This window comes from Sorex araneus, chromosome 9, assembly GCF_027595985.1.
Source record: "Sorex araneus isolate mSorAra2 chromosome 9, mSorAra2.pri, whole genome shotgun sequence".
NCBI lineage: Eukaryota > Metazoa > Chordata > Mammalia > Eulipotyphla > Soricidae > Sorex > Sorex araneus.
Window position 1 is genome coordinate 35,099,225 of NC_073310.1, and position 22,903 is coordinate 35,122,127.

General features: G+C 38.6%; 1 protein-coding gene across 7 annotated transcripts in view; it reads right to left on the bottom strand.

Annotated features, from left to right (window-relative positions):
* Positions 1-22,903, bottom strand: part of SDCCAG8 (SHH signaling and ciliogenesis regulator SDCCAG8) — a 108,719-nt gene that overhangs the window by 34,995 nt on the left and 50,821 nt on the right. For all 7 annotated transcript variants that reach the window (XM_055147519.1, XM_055147515.1, XM_055147514.1 and 4 more), the window contains 3 exons: positions 18,700-18,852; positions 10,776-10,910; positions 7,953-8,069 (listed from right to left, as the gene is read on the bottom strand). In XM_055147519.1, coding sequence (XP_055003494.1) covers positions 7,953-8,069; positions 10,776-10,910; positions 18,700-18,852 — 405 coding nt within the window. The remainder of the gene's footprint in view (positions 1-7,952; positions 8,070-10,775; positions 10,911-18,699; positions 18,853-22,903) is intronic.

Consider the following 22,903-nt stretch of genomic DNA (forward strand, 5'->3'; position numbering starts at 1 on the left):
AGCTATACTAATATTATGGTACATATCAAAGCAGAATTCCATATCCAAACAAACAAGTGAACAAACAAAAAACAAAGGAAATGACAATATTACCAAAAGGACATCCGAGGGATGTCACCGCATATGACCACTCAGTTTCACCAGTAAAATCCAGGATAAGTCCTATAAATATGGTATGACACCCCCCCAAAAAGAGCAGAATCCCCCCAGATCCTATTAAGCAGGAGAAAATATTTGTATATGCTTCATCTAATCAAGTGCTAATATCACAGAACTCAAAAAGAAGAAAAACTTCTCTATCAAAAAATGGAGAGAACAGCTAAACAGAAAATCACCAAAGAACACATAAAAGTATGTGAAAATTGCTCATTATTACTGTTATTTGGTAAATGTAAACCAAAAAAAATTAAAAAAAACGATATCACTTCACACCTGTGAGACTGCCACATATCAAAAAGCTCAGAAACAAATCGATGAGCAACTGGATGACAGTGATATTAATAACTAAAACTTTTCATTTATACACATATTTATAATACTATTGCATATAATTCATCTTTGTAAAATACAAGTAGTATTTTTCTTCAATGGTGGCAATAAAACTCTTTAAATTACCATAACTTTGAAATTGTAGATGTTTTTATGATAATTTTTATAATTGTAATGTGCATTAAATGTAATAGCGCTGCCCTTCTAACATTAACACCATGGCAATTATGATTAAAATGAAACGTAACTAGCTTTTAAAAAAAAAAAACCAAAAAGCTCAGAAATAAATATTGCGCAGAGTATGGAGACATAGGAATTCTTGTGCAATATTGGTAGAAAGTAATCAAGCCTCTACTGAAAATGCATAAATAGTTTGTAAAATGAAGAAAATATATCTACGATATTATCAGGTAATACAACTCTGAGATAACTCTCTAAAGAACAGTAATTTGAAACACTGACAGCATCTATGTTGCTTCTTGTCACGAAACAGAAGGCAACAAAGGGGATCATGCTAAGTGGAATAAGTCAGAGGGGAAAATACAGGTGAGTAATCTCATGTATGTGGAACATAAAAAATAAATCAAAGAGAGAATAGAAGCCACACAAGCGCTTCAATTCAGAGTGCAGAACTGAGAGGAGAAGCAGGCTGTGGTAGAGGGATATTTCAGTTGTGGGTGTATTGAGGTACCATACATCTTAAAGAGATGTGAAACAGTATCCTTGAAACATATATAGTCTTAGAAACCAACTTTATCTAAGAGAAAAGAAAATATGATAAGAAATTAGAATCATCATATAAGTTACATTTTGAGGACCACCTACCACATGTATATATATATGGACTTATAATTATATTTATAAATATATCTTATAAATATATATGTATACATCTGCATGCATTTTTTCCCCCGCTGCTTTGTTTGTTGTGTATTTTGGTTTGTCAAGCCTGACAGTGCTTGGGCATCACTTCTGGCAGGACTTGGAGAATCATGGAGGGTGCAGGGAATCAAACCTGGTCAGGGAGCAAATGCCCTACAAGCTGTACTTCATCACTGTAGCACTGTCACTGTATCACTGTCATTCTGGTGTTCATCAATTTGCTCAAGTGGGCACCAGTCTGTCTCCATTGTGAGACTTATTGTTACTGTTTTTGGCATATCGAATACGCCATGGGTAGCTTGCCAGGCTCTGCCTTGTGGGCGAGATACTCTCGATAGCTTGCCGGGCTCTCTGAGAGGGATGGAGGAATTGAACCTGGGTCTGTCTTGTGCAAGGAAAATGCCCTACCTGCTGCGCTATTGCATATTCCTCCATATTTCATTTAATTTTTAATGCAGTCAGAGATGGTTTTCTTGATATACTTATTGTGTACACCTATTGTAGCCTTTATGTCTGGTTCTTGTTACACAAATCAGTGCATGATTTAAATCTCTATACACTAAAATACAATTTCAGTAATGTCAAGAAAAAACAGACACTCTGGGAGGCCTATTTTTCTATGATAAACTTAAATGTAGAGATAAGTTGAAAATTACACCCTAAAGGTTCTAATTCAAATTAAGATACGACGATTTCCTCGCAGCATGAATAATCAAAATTTTATGCAGAGAATACTGAATTTAAAAGATAGTAATTGCAATAATAGAAAAATGTTTCAAGTGAACTCCACAATCCTTAAAAGTTTTTACCCTGCATTAGTATATGTCACCCCTAAAACAACAATAAAATGAGGAGAATGAGGAGAAAAAGGGAAGATAAGGGTGAGGAGAAAAGGATGATGATAAGGAGGAGGATTAGAGAACACTGATGGCAACAGAGATGAAAAAGATGATGACAAAGATGAGGAAGACTAGGAGAATGAGGAGGATGATGAAGAGGATGTGGGAAGGAGGAAGAAGACTATGGGAATAAGGAGCAGCCATCGGCCAGAAAAGTAGCTCAGAGGACTGGAATGCTGTTTGTCATCAATCCTTGAGATAGTCTGGGCTACTGAGCACTGCGAGGAGTGTTCCCCCTCTTTACATAGGGAGGAACCCTTGTGCAGCCTCATCATAAAAAAAAGCAGAAGACACAGGTATATCTTTCCAATTTTATAATTTCATGGGAACTTTAACAATAGTTTGACTATAATTTCTGAAACCAGGCTATGAGAGAGAACATGAAGTGGGAGTAGAGAAAGACAGAAAATAATATGTGAAAACATTTCCCAAATGCAGCTCTCTTTTATCATTGCACAGCACCTAATTTATCTAGAAAATCATACTGGGAATGTGGACAAGTTCATTTTCTTTCTTTCTTTTTTAAAAAAAGTGAAAATTAATCTATTTTATTTTTATTTTTTTTTACCAGAAATTGTATTGAGATTACGTGGTCTACAATATGGTTAGAAGTTTGTCTTCTATTGGACCATTTCACCTTATGCTTTCCTCTTGCATAGTGCTGGGTATTAATCTTGACCATTAATTAAAGATGTCCTTATTTCCTCTTCTAAATCCCCATACAACTTCTAGTATGCTAACAGTTGCTATGTTATCATACACCCTTCTTTGAAGGCAGAAATTAATTCTAGACCAGCACAGTACATGCAGTATACAGTTGTTCAATTAAAGTTCAATTAAAGTAACAAGTACATTTTAGGGAATTTCTTTTTCTAAATTTGTAACAATATGCTTTATTTTCAAAATATGATTTTTAAAATATTTTAAAAAGTATATTAAAAATGGTCATATTAAAGTTATAACTATGAAGAATAGGGAGCAACACAAAAATGCTGAAGTAAAAAACCTGAAAATTAAATGTAGACAATGTTTACCACATGAAAATATATATACAATGGACTAAAAATAGAAAGTAAAACAAAACTAATTTATTAGATGCTATAACCACTGGCTCCTGTGCATGTACTTATGTTTACACTGAAATACTGTTTTAAATAAATACTACAGAGCTCCACAAACACCCAGCATCCTTTGGCATAAAATAGCCCAGCCTCACCACTCTAGGACTAATCTCTGGCACCTTCTTGGATTGGGGGTGGGTGACATCCCTTCCCTGCCAAGAGGCCCACCTAATATGGCTCAGCAAATGTGGCAGTGTCATACCTCCAAATTTCACAGTATTGACAGCCCAATGGAAGGAACACAGCAAATTACACGGGAACCTTATATAGCCCACCAAGCTCAATGAACAAAAACAGTAACGCAGAAGTCTCAACTAGCACCAAACAGCTCATTAAATCATCGGTGACTTTAGTAATACTACCTTGAGATATGTGTTGTCACAAGCAATATAAAGTCAATTATTTTGTGCCTGGGAAGGGAGCAGGCTTGGGGAGGGTTGGTGGGAACTGGGGACACTGTTGAAGGGAAGACCACACTGGTGGTGGGACTGGTGTAACACTGAAAACCTGAAACAACTGCATTATGAAATTTTGTAAATCATGGTGTTTAATAAAATAAAAATTAATACTCAACTTATGTCCAACAATAACAGATATCATATCCATCTTAAGCAAATGTGAAACTTCTGTAAAATGTTAACATGTTTAGATTGAAAAGTAAGACTCAATCACTTTAGGGAATCAGCAATATTGCCAAAACTAATTTAAAATAATAGCTTCTGAAGTGGGGTGGTATGGGTCATTGGTAGAGAAACTGCCTTACACATATAAGGTCACAAGTATGGCTCCACACCACATTGTTGAGTGCAACATCTCACACCACCATCACTGAAATTCCCAGCACTACAACCAAGTGTGCATTCCCAAAAATAGAGGGAAAAAAAACCCAACCAACCAACCAAAAAAAAAAAAAAACATCAAGGGCGAAGATACAATGAAGATGGAAAACTAGTTAACTCCTAAAAATATAGGCATACTACTCTTTTAATAAGTAATAAATAAGAGTAATGCCCAAACTATCCACGAAAGCAACTACTAGCTGCAGATGAGCCCTTCGTTGGCAGTGAGTAGCCGCCATGCCCCTAGCCACTCAACACAAGCCACGAGGGCAAAGCTAGTCTCTCTGTGGGGCAGGAGGAGCTGTTGGCCATGTTTACAAGTCAGGAAAACCAAAATGTTTACAAATAAGAAGGCAGCTTGGGATAGAGAAGGGATCACTAAGTCAATGATGGTTGGCGGGATTCTTTGAAATGGGAGATGTGTGCTGAAAGTAGATAAAGGACCAAATGTGATGGTCTCTTAGTATCTATCTACACTGCAAACCATAATGCCCCAAAGTAGAGAGAGAGTATGGGGGAAACTGCCATGGAGGCAGAGGGAGGGTTAGGATGGGGGCGGGATACTGGGGACATTGGTAGTAGAAAATGTGCACTGGTGGAGGGATGGGTGTTCCATCATTGTATGACTGAAACTCAAACATGAACACTTTGTATCTCACGGGGATTCAATTAAAAAAAAGAAAAGAAAAAATTGCTCCATTTAAAATATTTTAACTTTGGGCCCATCTTCCACAGCTGCAACCATGTCAACTCACCTACTGGCTCAGCTCTACCGATTCCTGACTAAATCTCCAGGAGATGCATGTCAGGAAGATGAAATAGGTGGAATCACCAGTCCCCAAAGCTGAAAATTCCAGGTGCCTTCGTGAGGCAGGTGGACCAAATACCAACCCAGTCAAAACTCTGACAGCTGCACCCACACCCCACCTTGCAGCCACACCAAGAGCTCAACTCCACCGCTTCATGAATGTTTTCTACACAGACACCAATCGGCAAATAATTCCAGTGCCCATTGTCCAGACTACAACTCTGGTGTTATTTGGAGTGAGGGTGGGTAGCCTTCCCCAAAGTCCCTCAGCTTCTGGAAACCCTGGCAGCCACGCCCACTTCCCCCAACTGCTGCCATGCTGACTCGCCCACTGTGCTGCTCTATCAATCCTGACTTAATATCCTAGGAGATGTAGGCCAAATTGCTAAAATGGATGGACTCACCAATCTCCACACCTGAAAACTCCGGGGCGCCCTTAAGAGGTGGGAGGGCCAACACCCAGCTGCAGTTCTGAAGCTCTGGCAGCTACACCCACACCCCACCCCTGCAGCCACACCAAGGGCTCGACTCCACGAATAGTCTCTGCAGAGATGCCAATCTGCAAACAATTTCAGGTAAAATCTTGTAACTTTGGGTCCAGTGACCAGGCTGAGAACTCTGGTGTTTTGTGGAGTCAGAGTGGGTACGTTCCCCTGACTCCCTCAGACTCCTGACCTGGCAGCCATGCTCACCTTCCTTAGCCACCACCATGTCTATTTATTGGCCCAGACCATAGATCCTGAAGCCTCTGAACCACCTGACAAATACCTCCTAATGCAACAAACAGCTTAATAAATTCTTAGATAAGGACTCAACAACCCTGCAATCAGATATAACAATTTTCACATAAATTGATTTTTTATGCCTATTGATTTTAATATTGGAACTTTGTTATCTAATTATATTCCATCTTGATTATATCAACAGTTACATCAAAATAAATTTGTTCTACATTAAAATAAATAAAATATAAACAAATTAAAATAAATTTAAAGTATATGCATGTGATATAATATTTTACTTGTCCCATAATGCTTTTTCTCTCTAGATATGTGATCTTTCCATTTAGTTTAAAATATTATGCTCACAGCTGCTAAAAATATGAAGGATATATAAAAATATTAGTGAGCATGCTACCATGGCACCCTTTGAAAGAAAAATTAACAATACAGCAAGAAAAGGACTGGAGCAATAGCACAGCAGGTAGGGTGTTTGCCTTGCACGTGGCCGAGCCGGGTTCAATTCCTCCGTCCTTCTCGGAGGGCCCGGCAAGCTACCTAGAGTATCCCGACCGCATGGTAGAGCCTGGCAAGCTACTCGTGGCATATTCGATATGCCAAAAACAGTAACAACAAGTCTCACAATGAAGACGTTACTGGTGCCCGCTCAAGCAAATTGATGAACAAAGAATGACAGTGCTACAGTGCAGTGCTACATCAAGAAAGAAAATTTCTCTGCTTTGGTGGAAACCTTCAATCTCTAAGAGAAAGGGTTTTCAATTCCACTACCCAGCACACTGCCAACTGGATGGAATAAAATACTTCATTAATTCTACAGCTTAATGATGGAATATTTTTTGAAAGCTTAAGTCATTATAAAATATTAAATACAGTGGTACAAAAGAATTTGGTATGATCATGTAGTTTTTAAACTGATGCTAGTGGTTTTCAGGTATGAGTTCAAAAACTTCATTCTAAATTTTATTGTGACTTTTATTTTCAGGACTTTTCTCAATTGTACAGAGCTGACTGGTATAATATAATGAAAGTTATGTTATTGGTGTCTGCTCAAGCAAATCGATGAACAACGGGACGACAGTGCTACAGTGCTACAACTATAAAGTTTTGAACTAGAAATAGATTTTGAAAACATTTAGTCAGAGATACCTACTTATAAATTGTAGCAGTATATTTATAGACACTGAGTCTTATTACTTCAATTAAACAGATTTATCAATTTACTTTCAATGAATAGAAAGGATAAAAGACTTCAAAGTTCTGTATTATCACCAAAAACAGAAAGTAAAAGATCAGCCTATTAAAACTGCCTTCCTAAAGCCTTTATGGATATTGTCAATTAAAATTGGAGTATGCACATGATCTTAATAGTATAAAACATCTGTTCAGACTGAAAATAAGGTACACTGCAGTTTAATGCTAATATTTATCATTCTGCAATACTTGGGCTTCCTGAGGAACCATATCCATGGCTACCTTAGCTGAACTCATTTCATTCTGCCAACAATTTGACACATTTACATTATCAAGTCTAACAAACTTTAAACTTTTCATTTACTTTTCAACCTGTTTTATTTATTCTTCTTTTCCTTTCTTCTTCATTTAAAACTGAAATCAATTTGTTATCTTTTTACATAGACATACTTTATGTATACACACATACATACTTTATACATATGCATACATAATACACATGTATATTTTACATTCCAACTGTGCAACAGAACATTTTTTTACCTTAGTAAGCAATGTACACACATCAGAATATATTTTTTATGACTTGTCAAAATTAGAATTTTAAATGCATGAAGTTATAGTCTCACCATGAAAGGTGATAATTGTAGGAACTATAAATTAAATTCTTTTAATGGAATAAATCAAACAATAGAGAGGGCAGAGCGATAATACAGTGTGTTTGCCTTGTATGCAGTTGACCTGGGTTCAATCCCTGGCATACCATTTGGTCCCCCAAACCCTCAAGGAGTGATTCCTGAGCCCAGAACCAGGAGTAACCCCTGAGCATCTCCAGGTGTGCCCCCTCCCCCCCAAAATTTAAAACAAATAAACAATAAAGTAAAAATAAATTAGTACTTTGATGTAAAACCACATCAACTTCAAAAGGGACATTAGCTATATCTTTACTTGCTGTAGTACACGGGCAAGCCATCTTTTCTTACCTGACTTTTAATAGCGAGATCCCTTTTAGTTTTTGTTTGGTACTCTTTGTGTTCCTTTTCTGCGTCATCTTTTTCCATTTTGATTTTATTCAATTGATAGCGCATTTCCCCAAACACCTGTTAATTATAAAAATTAGATGAACTGCTTCTAGAATCTACTAGGTGATGAATACAATTAGACCTTTTAGTGCCTCTTCAAGGTCATACACTAAAATACAATACTTTTCTAAGACTGTCATTTTTCTATTATAGTCATCCTATCTTATCTTATCCTACACCATTCCATCCCATGCATGTCACTCCACCCCAATCCATAGAATATTCAAGGTATTCTGTTAATACATAGAGGTAATATATCAGGTCTTAACAACTTAAGATTGCAGATAAAGAACATATAATTAAGAACTGCAAGCAATGTGCCCAAGATTTTTTAACATAAAATACTTTTTTTTTTTTGCTTTTTGGGTCACACCCAGCAATGCTCGGGGTTACTCCTGGCTCTGCACTCAGGAATTACTCCTGGCATTGCTTGCAGGACCATATGGGATGCTTGGGATCAAACCCAGGTCGGCCACATGCAAGCTAAATGCCCTACTGGCTGTACTATCAATCCAGCCATAAAATACATTTTAAATTGCATACTGTTACCAAAAATCACCATCACCTCAAATTTAACCAGGTAAAATATTAATTAAAGTTCTTTATGATTAGTATATAATTTTCATTAAAAATTTTAAAGTAATTATAAAATTTTTATTTATATAATAATGATGATGATGATGATGATATTATTGATATTTAAGTATATAGTAGTACCCAGTATTTACTGGTAATACTTCAATTGTGTGTCTTATCAGTAAATACACAGTGCTAAGTAGTTTTAGGAGGCAAAAGTCTTAAACTAAATCTAAGTATTTATAACTGTAGCTGTCAAATAAAGAGAAAATATACATTTAAGTGAAATCACTTTAATATATCATTAAATAACGAGCACACATTATATCAATGTTTATGTATCATTCTTTATCCAGTTTATTAAGACACTGGGGTTAAGGGACTTGCCATGCCTTTTACTAAGCCCAGTTCAATCCCAGCACTATATCCCCTGAGCACTCCCAAGATCTTTGAATACACCCACCAAAGAAATTAGTTTCATCAAATACTTGAAATATTATAATACTGCTAATCCAAAGTTCAATTCCTGTGTTCAAGTAAACTTACTTTGAAAAATAAACAAGTCTGATTTCAAATGTTACAGTATGAAGATAGAACAAAGGCAGTAAGTTTTACACTTATGCCCTTAGAAAGAAGCAGCTGTGAGTTCTGGAGGGTGACCCATGAGGAGATTATCTGGCACTGGCAGGAGGTGGCTTATGACTGTGACCCCTGGGCCACCGGAGATTTGGGAAAGCAGGCAGAGGATCTCTGCTTCTGGGTCCCACTGAGCCCAGAGTCCAAGATCACAAAGTTCCGCATTACCTGGGTTCTGTGGGACTTCACTCATGCATGAGGCTTGGCCCGAGCCTGTGGAAAGTGGTCTGGGTAGTGGAGGTCGGCTGCTGGAGTTGGGGCCTTAGGGCAGGGAGGGCTGCTTCGCCCAGAAGGCAGCATAAAATGAGGCTCCCATAACCATATCACTGGATTCAGCGCCAGGCTGTTTTCACTCAGGGTGCCCTAGAGCGGGGCGGGTAAGAGCCCTCCCCACCCCATATATATATGTATATATATATACACATACATACATATATATATGCATATATATACACACACACACACACACACATATATATACACACACCTCTTGTAGAGCCCAGCAAGCTACCCAGAGTATCCCACCCACATGGGAGAGCCTGGCAAGCTCCCTGTAATGTATTCGATATGCCAAAAACAGTAACAATAACAGGTCTCATTCCCTTGACCCTGAAAAAGCTTCCAACCGTTGGGAAAAACAAGTAAGAAGAGGCTGCTAAAATCTCTCAGGGCTGGGGCAAATGGAGACGTTACTGGCATCCGCTCGAGTATATCTATGAACAACGGGATGATGGTGATACAGTGACAGTGACACAGCCCTTAAAAAGGAATTAAATGGGGTAGGGAGATAGATCAAAGGGCTAGTGTGCATGTCATGATGGGTTCAATCTCAGAAATGTAAAATCTAGGTCTTCATATATACAAGATATTAAGTCCAGCAGTTCTGTCCCAACCCCAGTTCGTAGTAATGCAAGTCATAAATTATTCAATAATTAGAAGTAATAAAATACCTTTTCACAAGTTTCTCTCAGCCACTTAATCTCTCTAATCACTTTGAAGACATTATTTTTGTCTAATTCATCTTTGTATTCATAGCAAGTAGCAAAGAACATGCCAACTGGTATGTAGTAATCAAAAAAGTTTTTTATAGGAACCACAAAAAAATGGAACTGGAAAGGGAGGGGCTGGTGTTTCTCAGCAATATTTACCCAGCAGAACTAGAATGATGGTTCGTTGTGTGTATTTTGATGGGTGATAGTGATAGTATTGTTTAACTGGAAGTAATTGATGGCCATCAAAACTATTATACATGGTGTGATGAGAGGCCCATAGGAGGTACAGTGAGATGTACTGGGAAAGGGGTGTCACATGGTACCAGTGATTAAACTCAGTGTCTTCTACATGCTATGCATGTTCTTTAGCACATACTATGTCTCTGGTCCTGAGGTGAGTTTACATTATCTTGAAATAATAAAACATTTCTATTCAAAACTACTTTCTGAGCTCTGTGTGTTAGAAGAAAATACAAATGAACTACTTAAGGAATTATTAAAATAAAATGTGCCATCTTACCTTTGCGGCTTCCACTTCCTGGGAAGCAAGCTTCTTTTGAATTTCCTCTAATTGATTAGTAGCTGCAATCTTCTCTCTTGTAACCTTTTCAACATTAGCCTCTAGTTGGGCAATATTCTCAGACAATGCCAACATCTATACGAAGAAATAAAAGTCCTGAATGAGGATGTTACTTTCAAGAATAAATGCTTAAAATATTTGGAATAAATATGGTCTTAGCCTACTTCCTGGGTTCTAGCACTTCTCTGTGGGACGGGTATGTCCATTTCTCTATTGTGTCAACTCACCTATGCAGGGTTTAAATATATACTCCAGAGATACCACATCTGGGAATATACCCCGGGGGCCCAAAAACACACTGCAGAAAAGCCATCTGAACGTCTATGTTCACTACAACTTAAGAGATGCTGAGGAGGGCCTCAGGGAACCATATGGGATGCTGAGGATTGAACCCAGGTCAGTTGTGTGCGAGCTAAGCACCCTCATCACTGAACTACCACTTCTGTCCCAGAAACTGTGTTTTAAAAAAAAAACTGAGATTGATTTTGAAGTAATATAAAGTCGGAATATATTAAAATAATAATCCTGGAAAGTATTTTTTCATTTTGATGGTTGGTATGCTATGTTTTCTGGAAACAAGAAACATATATTTAACTTACAGCTCTTAAATACCCTTATCAAAAAATATTGACTACAAATCTAATTTGAATATAAAAGTATTCTTACTAATACCAAATTATAAATTATCCTTATGTGTATTACAGTCTAAACTTAAAGTTAAATTCATAAGAATCAAATGATAAATGAATCAAATTAAATTAAAATATTAACTTTTTATTATTTTTTAAATTAGCACTAACACTGTGGTCCTGTTGTTCACTGATTTGCTCGAGAGGACACCAGTAAAGTCTCCATTGTGAGACTTGTTGTTACTGTTTTTGACAAATTGAATATGCCATGGGTAGCTTGCCAGGCTCTGCCGTGCGGGCAGAATACTCTCGGTAGCTCGCTGGGCTCTCCAAAAAGGAAGGAGGATTCGAACCTGGGTTGGCCATATGCAAGGCAAATGCCCTACCTGCTGTGCTATTGCTCTAGTCCTTTTTAAATTATAAAATTTAATTTTTTTAATTTTAATTTAAATTATATTTTAAAATAAAATATAATTTAAATTATAAAAATAAATTTTATAATTTAAAGTAAATTTAATTTCCTTTAAATTTAAAATTACTTTAAAAGTCAAGCTCATAACTACCCTATTTATGAAATGTGTTAATATAACTTTTCTGTATAACCATACAACAGAAAATTTTAATTACAGTTACTAAAAATTAATGTTCCTTATGTACGAAAAACAATTTTTATGGTAAACATAAACACATTCTGGTTTTTGAATGAAATACATAGATATTTACTTTATTCATTGTAAATTCAAATTCTGAGCCTACGTCTATGGTAAGAATTGTGAAATCAGACTCTTTTCCTCGGCCACCCATCACTTCTTTTACTACCTGTCTTCCCTCACATCACTTTCCCAGATCTTACCTCCTGTGGTTACACCTTTTTCCCCCATGCCTACCACCTGAAAGTTAACACTACACTGTAGAAGTTCCTCTCTATATACATGTTGCATAGATAGAAGTAATAGTAAAGCTGCAACAGTGAAAGGTATTCAAGGTACTGACATCAGGTAAAACCTTTAAACTTTGACAGTTGTAAAGAAGAAACAGGATACCCATGACTTGGGGGTGGGGAGGGCAGAGCAATAAACAGCACAGTGTGTAGGGCATTTACCGTACACACAGCTGACCCAGGTTCGATCTCTGGTATTCCATATGGTTCTGCGAGCACCACCAGGAGTAATCTTGAGTGCAGGAATAACCCCTGTGCATCACAGACTGTGACCCATCCGCTCCCATAAAAGAGATACACCCAAGATGAGAAAGTTTGATAGAAATTATACACAAAAGTAGTCCTCAGAGTACTGGACAAGTTATATAACAGTATTCCTTAAAAAAGAAAAAAGAATTTAAGAATTCTATTCCTGACTCATTAGAGGGTGGTTAATTCATAACGAGCATATTACGAATGAATTAACTAATAACCTAAGTGGCTTAGTGTACCTTGGATCCTTTACTAAAGCCGATAAAATTCACAAGTATTGTTCATGATGGACTGATTCAAAATTTGGTAAGGTATTTGTTAAGTATCCTTTCTTCTGCTTAGTTACTAAAATACTAAATTACAGAAACCCAAAACTGAGAGGCCGCTAAGTGTGGTCACTCGACCTCACACTTCTCCATCCTCAGCAATGGAAAACAAATTACCTAATGCTTCCTTTTCAGCAGGTCTGACTTTAGGGGAGAGACTCTCCAAACAATAATAGTGAGTTTTGTTGAAATATTGTATGCAATCAAAGTGAAAGTAAAGTGAAATTTATTAGTTACACAGGCGGGGGGGGGGCTGAGGGTGGGGGGGCTAGGGGCATGGGGGGGTTTGGGGTGTGAGGGGGCGGGGTGGAGCTATACTGGGATTCTTGGTGGTGGAATATGAGCACTGGTGAAGGGATGGGTATTCGAGCATTGTATAACTGAGATTTAAACCTGAAAACTTTGTAACTTTGTAACTTTCCACAATAAAAAATTAAAAAAAAATATCCTTTCTTCTGGAACTTCACACACAAATAATCTCTTTAAAGTAAATAAAACAGGGTCCTAAGATGGTGAGGCAGTAGTATTGAGGCACTGCTTGTTACTCAGAATCGGCATTTTGCATCCAGATTAGGTTGGCCCAACCCCTCAAAGTGGAAGGGGAGGGGACGGCTGCGGGTCACTGCAGCATGGCTCCACCCAGCCCTGATCCCATTAAACCGAGACTCAGCAGTGGCAGAGCAGGCACTGCTTCCTACTCAGCATCACCTGGTCTTTTACCCCAGGGTAGAATCCCCCCTGCCTGTGAAGTGGAAGGGAAAGAGAAGGCTGTTTTGCTACCCACTCTGGCTTGTCTCTGTTTAATCCTGGTTTGGGGAAACTGATGCATCACAGAAGTGGTGGCAGGCCACTGTTTGTTACTCAGGATTGCCATTTTGCCCCCTGTACTGGGTTAGTGATTCCCCAGTCCACAAGGTCTGTAGCCGCTCTGTAGCTGCATAGTACTTCATATCTTCAAGTCTCACAACGACCACACAATGATATACTAACCCTAGTGACCTTGCTACACAAGAATACACAATAAACACCCCCAGACTGCAAAAGTCGTAGTGAAAAAGCAATGCAGAAAACCACCAGGTACAGTGAGTAAAGATAGTAGCTTAGAAGACTCAATCAATAATAATCAGCCATGTAAACACTCTAAGAACTTTAGAGAGGAAATTTATTTCAAGTATTTCAGTAGCTCAAAGGAAAAACTGAATGGATCACCAATACAACACAAGAAGATATGAGAGCAGAAATGAGAAAACTACAAACAGAAATGACAGAACTGAAAAAACAGAACATGCAAAATGAAAATCTCACTGGAAGGTCTCAGCAGAGTAACAGCTGCTGAGAGCAGACACAGTGAGCTCCAGGATGAGTTGCAGAATATCTCCAGACAACACAAAAGGTGGAGGGGGAAAAAACTCAAAATAAACAAACTGCTGACAGAACTTTGAGACGAATTCAAGAGGAACAACATTAGAATCATCATGGTCTCTCAAAGGGTCAGAAAGGTAACCCTGATGAAGAAGGAGCAGTCAAGACAACATTGTGGACGAGTTCTCACAGCTGGAGAACGCATGCACCTAGATTACATGGAGACCAAAGTGTACCAGCTAAAAGAGATCCAAATAAAAACACTCAAGATATCTCCTAACCAGAATAACAAAAAATATAGATCTTCAAAGAAGCAGGATCAAAGAAGGAAATTATATACAAAGGAGATCTTTAATATTTACAGATTTGCCAATGAAACTGTCTTCCAGGCCCGAAGAGAGTGGTAGGATACAGTGAATAAACTCAATGAAATAAGTGCTTACCAAGAATGCTTTACTGACCCAGAGTCTCTTTCAGATTTGAAGGAATAAAAAAACTTCACAAATAAACAATAACTTGGGATTTTACAGACTCAAAACTATCTCTATAGTTAGAACTAATGGGCATAGTTTAAAGACAAGACAACCACCACAAACACGCCAAACTCCTACAGAAAGATGGCATAAAACCCCATGAAAATAATCTCTCAGTGGCAATAGGCTAAATGCACTAATTAAGAGATGCAGAGTGGCAGAATGGATTAGAAAATTGAATCTAACATTCTTCCTCCAAGAAGCACATTTGGATAGACAGAACAAAGACCGACTCAAAGTCAAAGGTTGGAAGACAATTTTTCAAGTAAAACAATTCCCTCAAAAATTTTGGAGTAGCCACATGAGTAACACCTGACAGACTTCAGGATGTAAAAGGTTATGAGAGACCTATAAACCACATCCACCACAATGTAAGCCCATATACCAGCTTTTTCCCATAGACTCATAAGTAAATCTCAAAAGACATCAAGAGATCAACTAGCTGCAAAAATTTCTCACACACTTTCCATCTAGGGCACTGTTGGAGGGACCTGGGCCAGCACCCACCCAAACAAAGCCCCAGAACCACGGACTCTCATGCTCCAAATTTACCACCAATTCTTCTGGCTGGATGCCATCTCTTCAGGACTGAGCCACACGGAGAACTTAACCTGTCCCAAACTTAAGTATATGTGTCCCTCTGACCAAAAATTCCAGGCTTTCTCCGAGTCAGGATGGGTTACGTCCCCCACCTTCCCGTACTTCTAGATGCCCTGGCAGTTATGCCCATGAACCACTGCTGAAGCCATATGAGCTCATCTCCAGGCCTTGTTCCAGAGACTCATAAATATACCTTGAAAGATCTAGCCACAGAAAGATCTCAGACACATTTCCAGCTGAGACATCTGGGACACACTGGTAGTGGGGTGGTCCAGTGCCTGGCCAAACAAAGCCCAGACAAATGCTTGCTCCCACACTCCAGAGATGTTGCCATGCCTCCAGCATGTCAGCATCGCATCAGGACTGAGACTCACAGTGAAATTAACCTGCTGAAAACTCAGGCATACTGTGACTGAAAACTTCAGGTCTTCTCAGAGTCAGAATATGTTACCTTCCCTCACTTCCCTGTACATCAAGCAGTCACTCCCACACCCCAAAGCTGAAGCTCAGTTAAAAATTTAACTCCAGCTGTACCACTCAGTTAAATATTCTGGATTTTCTAGAGCAATATGTCAAAACTCTAAATACTGACAATCCAGTAGTAGCATACCAGAGCGGATGGGATGTAACATAGAAACTAAGCAATCTGAACTAACACTAAACAATGTGAAAGAACACAAAAGACTTAACTGGTAACAACATCTTAGTAAGCCCTCTGAAAATGACTTAATGTCTCCATGGTGAGAGACAACAGTTTTCACTAATTTTCTTCTAAGGAAATATGTTTTGATCATTCCATTAGCAATTTATTGATAACAAACAATATAAAATAAATTATCATGGGCCTGCTATGGGCGTAGGCTTGCATGGGAAATTGGAGACAATGGTGGAGGGAAGATAATAGTGGTGGTGGGATTGGTGTTGGAATACTGAATGCCTATAAAAAATCATCATAAATAATTTTATAAACTTTATGAAGAACTTTTTAAGTGCTAGAACGAGTAATGTTGTGCATATATCTTTCTCAGAGGATATATTCATGTCCTGGGGGTAGATGCTATGAGAGAGTAGTATAGGTGTATATCTAAATTACAGATTCAACACTGAAAATTTGAGATCCAAGCCACCAAACTTTGCGATATGCTGCTCAAGGTGGCAGGGTGGGATGAGGTGGAAGGTGAAGGATATGGAATGTGGGAACACTGGTGGAGCGAAGTTGACTTTGACTCTGCTGGTGGCATTGGTATTGAAATATTGCATGTATAACACTAAAATATCAATAACTTTGTAAGCCATTGTTCTTTAATTTTTATTTTAAATGCAGTCATTGGCCTCAAAGTATAAGAATGAGGAAATGAAATGAAAATTGGAAGCCTGGTGCCACTTGAACTAGAATGTGTGTCCAGAAATATCTAACCAATAGAGAAATAGTCAGGGCCTTGTGCTAAGGACAAGAACCCTTTATTTTGTATGATGGAGTGTATGCAAACTTGCAAAACCAAAACTGACCACTGTATCACTGTATCACAATCATGCCGTTGATCATTGATTTGCTCGAGCGGGTGCCAGTAATGTTTCCATTCGTCCTAGCCCTGAGATCTTAGCAGCCTCTCTTTACTCGTTCTTCCCAGCGGTGCCACATTGGAGGCTCTTTCAGGGTAAGGGGAATGAGACTCATCATTGTTACTGTATTTGGCATATAGTCTCTTATGCATAGGCTATAAGAGGTCGCGTTTCTGGGAGCATTGTTTTATAGTCTCTGGATCTTGGCCATTGACGGGATTTCATGGCGCTGGTGGCAGTTTGTGAGTGTGGCTGCCAAGCTACCGGAAAATGGGGGGTCTGGGTGGAGGAAGCCCATTCCCGATCTGAGCAGGATTGGAGATCTCAGCCCCGGATCCCACACATCTGGGTTCCTCTGCCGTTTCCTTCATGCATGAGGCTCATCCGAATGTGTAGAGAGGGGCTTTGAGCATGGCTGTGGCTGGGTTCCCGGAGGTCTTGGGCTGCCGGGGCTCTGTTCGGAGTGGGGAGGGAAACTCAACTTGCCCCGCTCCGAGGGGCCCTGGTGAAGACTGCCAGGTTCAAGGGCAAGAGACTCTGTGTCGCTCTCTTCCGGGAGCATTGTTTTATAGTCTCTGGATCTTGGCCGTTGATGAGACTAAAAAAACATAATTGATAGCTATCAAAAAGTCTCACATATTTTCAAGTCTCCAAGTCCATGGATTTTTTTGGACAGGAGGAATATTTCCTACAGAAATTTATTTATGGAAATATTACTTTAGATCAACCTCTCTCATTAAGTCTATAAGCTTTCAACTTGATGGAAGAAATGCACTGGTCCTGTGGCTACTATTCATAAGCCCTTCAATCTATTGAATGTTGAATTAACGAGAGAAGAATGCTAAGATCACTTGAAAATATAAAAGGAGATATGGACACTATTGACCATGAATAAGTACACAGTAGTCTCACTTGAAGGTTCTGGGATGTTAGAGATCCTGGACACCATCCTCCAGGGCTGAGAAAATAGATGGCTAGTTTGACCTATAGTAGGATTTTGATAGGCACTATTTAAGAAAAACTGATATAAAGTCAGGGTGTAAACCATAAACAAGACTTAAAAACCCACTGGGAAAATTTTTTTCTTTTTATATCCAGAATGCTTTCAGATTGCCACGTACACAAGTATATAATAGGAAAATTCTGAATGAATGAATGAATACAGTAACATATTATAATGACAGAGAATGTGGGGTAATAGATATTTGTTTCCTTTATACAAAAACACACAATGGTTTTATTTGTTACTACATGAATCACATACTGTTCAATTTTACTCTTTGTCAACTTTAGAGATAAGTTCTTTGCTTTAAGTTTTATTTGGGATGAGGAAAAAGTGGGAGAGTTATTTCTGAAATAAAATCTAAGTAACGAAAGAATACCTGCTCTTTGTCAAACATGAGAGGAAATAAAAAACAATAGCAGAAATAAAACAAATTTAAAATTTTCATATCATAGAATCTAACTGATTATTTTATTTGAAAGACGATATAAAACCTTTACTAAAATGCATGAAAAATAGAAAACATGAAATTACTTTAAGTAATTTTACTAAGGTTTTAACATTTAAATTTGATTCATGAATTTCAGCCTATTGATCATCAATGATATCGCTATAAAATATATTCTATAATTAGATAATGGTGAATTCTTAAGTACCTTTGATTTCATGTCCTCCCTTTCTTTTGTTATTTCTTTTTTAAAAACCTCTTTCTCAAAAGTTCGTTTCTCTTGCTGAGATGCAAGTAGTTTTTCAAGGCGTTCCGTTTGCTTCTCAAGCTCATTCTTCAATTGCTCACACTGGATTAAAGTCTGTCAGAATAAGAAAGTGAAATGGAAGCTTAGCATTTGAAAAATAGGAGAAAAATAGATTATTAAACTTTGCATTTACTTAAAATAGTTAAAATTCACATCAAAGTAACTAAAGTATTTTTTTGTACCTTTGTCAATACCACTAACTCATCTAAAGTGTCATTCTAATGTTAATTTTATTCAAAAAAATCAAGTTTCAAAATTAAGGCTACGAGGAGCGATAGACACAACATTGTAGGAAGACTTTTCCTATGGGCCAAAAAGCTGACAGCAGTTTCAAACTCACACTCTATGATGGACACTGCACATCTCTAATACTTGTCTTCCTGCCTCTCCACCACTCCCCACATCCTCAAACACACAGGTCAGATCAGAGGTGGGCATGGTCTTCTGAGTAGCTAAAAGCATGAGGTAGGAGCAAAAGACCAACCACCTCGAAGGGAAGATTTATCCTGTGGCTAAGCAAGTTAGTTTCAAACCTACACTCTATAATGGGCACTATATTCCTCTAATGCTTGGCTCCTTCCATAGGTCAGACCAGCAGTGGGCAAGGTTTTCTGAGTGGGCAGCTATGTTAGCAGCCACCAGTTAACCTCCCCACCATAGCTCATAAGATCCACAAATTGGCTTCTTCTACAGAACTCTCACCAGGGCAGACTGGTGACCCCTGCTACGTTAGGCCATTTAGCCCTATTCCAATCAATATTCCCCCAAATCACACAAAAGTAATGGTGAGTGCAAGAAACAATATAACCCAAATCAAAAAATAACAGTCAGTTCAAGCCAAATAACACATTTCCTGAATTAACGCAAGAGGCTCCACACAAATACATACCAGCACCAAATTGGAAGGGAATATCCTCAACTGTGAAAAAAAAAAAAAAAAAAAACACCACGCACCAAGCTCTCCCAGAGTCCTCCCTGGCAGTGAGGGGGAATGCTGATAGCGTATTGGAAAGAACCACATCCAGACTATAATAGACACACCATGGGGAAACAGCACAGAACTCCACCACGAAAAGTGGGTGAAGATAGGAGCCTTAGAGCTTCAAAACGAAATACCCACATACATAATCTCTCTGATAAAGAATTTGGAGATGAAATGGTGAAGATACTTAATGAGCTCAAAGAAACAGTGAAACAGACATCCAATAAAACACAGGAGGATATGAGAGAAACAGTGGAATGGACAGCCAATAAAAAAAAAGAGGATAAAAAAAAGAGGATATGGGAGAAGAACTAAGAAAACTACATGCAGAGATGTCAATAAAAAACAAATTCAAAATGGAAAACTCAATAGATGCCTTCAACAGTAGAGTAACAGCAGCTGGAGATAGAATCAGTGAACTTGAAGATGAGATACAGAAAACTTCTAGGAAACAGCCGAACATTGAAAAGAACTCAAAATAACTCAGGGGCAGACAAGAGAACTATGGGATGAAATCAAGAGGAACAAGATAGGAATCATCAAAGTTCCAGATGAACAGGAAGACAACCCAAATGAGGAAGTAACAGTCAAAGACATTATTGCTGAATAGTTCCCAGGGCTAGAAAATGCAGGCATCCAGCGCCAATAAACCCAAAGGGTATCAGCTAAAAGAGGCTCTAATAAAAATATTCCAAGACATACCCTAATTAGAATTATGAAAACCATAGACAGAGATAAAATACTGACAGCAGCAAGATCAAAGAAGGAAAATACATACAAAGGAGTGTCCCTTAGATTTATAGCAGATGTATAGAATGAAACCCTTCAGTATCAAAGTCAATGATGGGATACAGTAAGAAAAAAAGAAACTTAATGAAATGAATTTCTTACCAATAATATTTTACCAAGCAATACTCTCATTCAAATTTTAAGGGATACAGGTATGTGGGACCCATGGCTGAGATCTCCAAACCTGCTCGGATTGGGACTGGGCCTCCTCTACCCACATCAACGGCCAAGATCCAGAGACTATAAAATAAAGCTCTTGGAAGAGAATGATGCATAATCTCCTGCCCCTGTGCCAGGCTGTCTTCACCCTGGCACCTCAGAGAGGGGGTGGGGTTTGAGTTTCCCTCCTCACCTCAAGCAGAGCCCCAGCAGCTGAAAACCTCCAGAACCCAGCCACAGCCATGTTCAAGGCCACTCTCCACATGCTCAGACGAGCCTCACACATGAAGGAACTGACAGAGGAATCCAGGTATGCGGGACTCATGGATCGGGACTGGGCCTCCTCAACCCAGCCCCCCACCTTCGACGTTTTCCAGTAGCTTGGCAGCCAAACCCACAAACCACCCTCAGCTCTCAGAGACCCCAGCAAGTTACCAAGAGTATCCTGCCCACACCGAAGAGCCTGGCAAGCTCCCCATGGTGTATTAGATATGCCAAATATAGTAACAATAACAGGTCTCATTCCCCTGACCCTGAAAAGAGCCTCCAATTGTTGGGAAAAATGAGTAAGGAGAGGCTGCTAAAATCTCAGGGCTGGAACGAATGGAAACGTTACTGGCACTCGCTTGAGTAAATCGATGAACAATGGGACGACAGTGATACAGTGATATGGTGATTATTATTATTAATATTATTATTATTATTTTAAATTTTATTTTCATAAGGTTGTTCACATTAATTGATTACACTCAATATTTCAACACCAATCCCAACACCCTCACACCTTCCCACCACCATTATTTTGATATTTTCAGCCTTTTCAGAAAATATGGGTTTCTTCAAAAAACTAGAAATTGAGCTTCCATATAACCCAGAAACACCAGTTCTGGGCATGTACCCTGTGGGCCAAAAATACACAGCAGAAAAGCCATCTGCACTTGTAGGTCCATTGCAGCACTATTCACAACAGCCAGAATCTGAGATGAAGGAAGTTATTGCCACCATTTGTAGCCCTCATGTATTTTGTGAAGTTTGTCTCATATTTTAAAGAAGCTCTTTTGGGCCATAAATCAAAAGGATGTTTGCTTGCATGCAGCTGACCCAGATTTGATTCCCAGAACCACACATAATATTCTGAGCACTGCCAGCAGATCCCTGAGTGCAGTCAGGAATGAGCTGTGGCCTCACAAAGAGTAGTAGTGGTAGTAGTAGTAGTAATAGTAGTAGTGATTATGTGATTATAATAATAATAATAATAATAGAGTAAAGCAACTATTATTATTATATATTTTTTGCTTTTTGAGTCATACCCGGCGATGCACAGGGAATACTCCTGGCTCATGCACTCAGGAATTAACTCCTGGCGGTGCTCAGGGGACCATATGGGATGCTGGGAATCAAACCCGGGTAGGCTGTGTGCAAGGCAAACGCCCTACCTGCTGTGCTATCACTCCAGCCCCAAATCAATTATTTTATTTATTTATCTATCTATCTATCTATTTATTTATTTATTTATATTTTCTTTTTTTCTTTTTTTTCTTTTATCACCATGTGGAAAGTTACAAAGTTCTCAGGTTTATGTCTCAGTTATACCGTATTCAAACACCATCCTTTCACCAGTGCCCATATTCCACACCAAAATCCCCGGTATACCCCCGCCCCCCACCCTAACTGTATAACTGATGAATTTCACTTCATTTTCTCTTCACCATGATTACGTTCCATATTTCAACACAAAACTCACTATTGTTGTGGGAGTTATACCCCCAAACAAGATAACCCTACTAAGGAAGCATTTGATAATTAGTTTTCCATTAAAAGATTGTATGTTTTCAGGTTTTAGAAAAGGTCAGATGTGTCCCAGTCCCGAATCCCGGAGCCGTGTTAGTTGCTGCTCAGTGTCGCCAGGGCTCCATCTGGAGAAGGTGTGCTGGCTGCACCTCCTCCGTCCGGCTCCCCGGTGTTGTTGGCCCCAACAAAGCAATTCTTTTAAAGGTCATTTAGAAATGATTTCAAAGTTATAACATTCCTAAGCTGTTGTATCATCCTTCAAAGTGTACTCTTGGTGATAAGTTCATTGATTTTAGTTTTTACTATTCCAGCATGCTTTTCTGGCCCTTAGAATCTTTCAAAACCATAGATCAGTTTTGAATCTCAACGTTCTGTCTCTGTTTG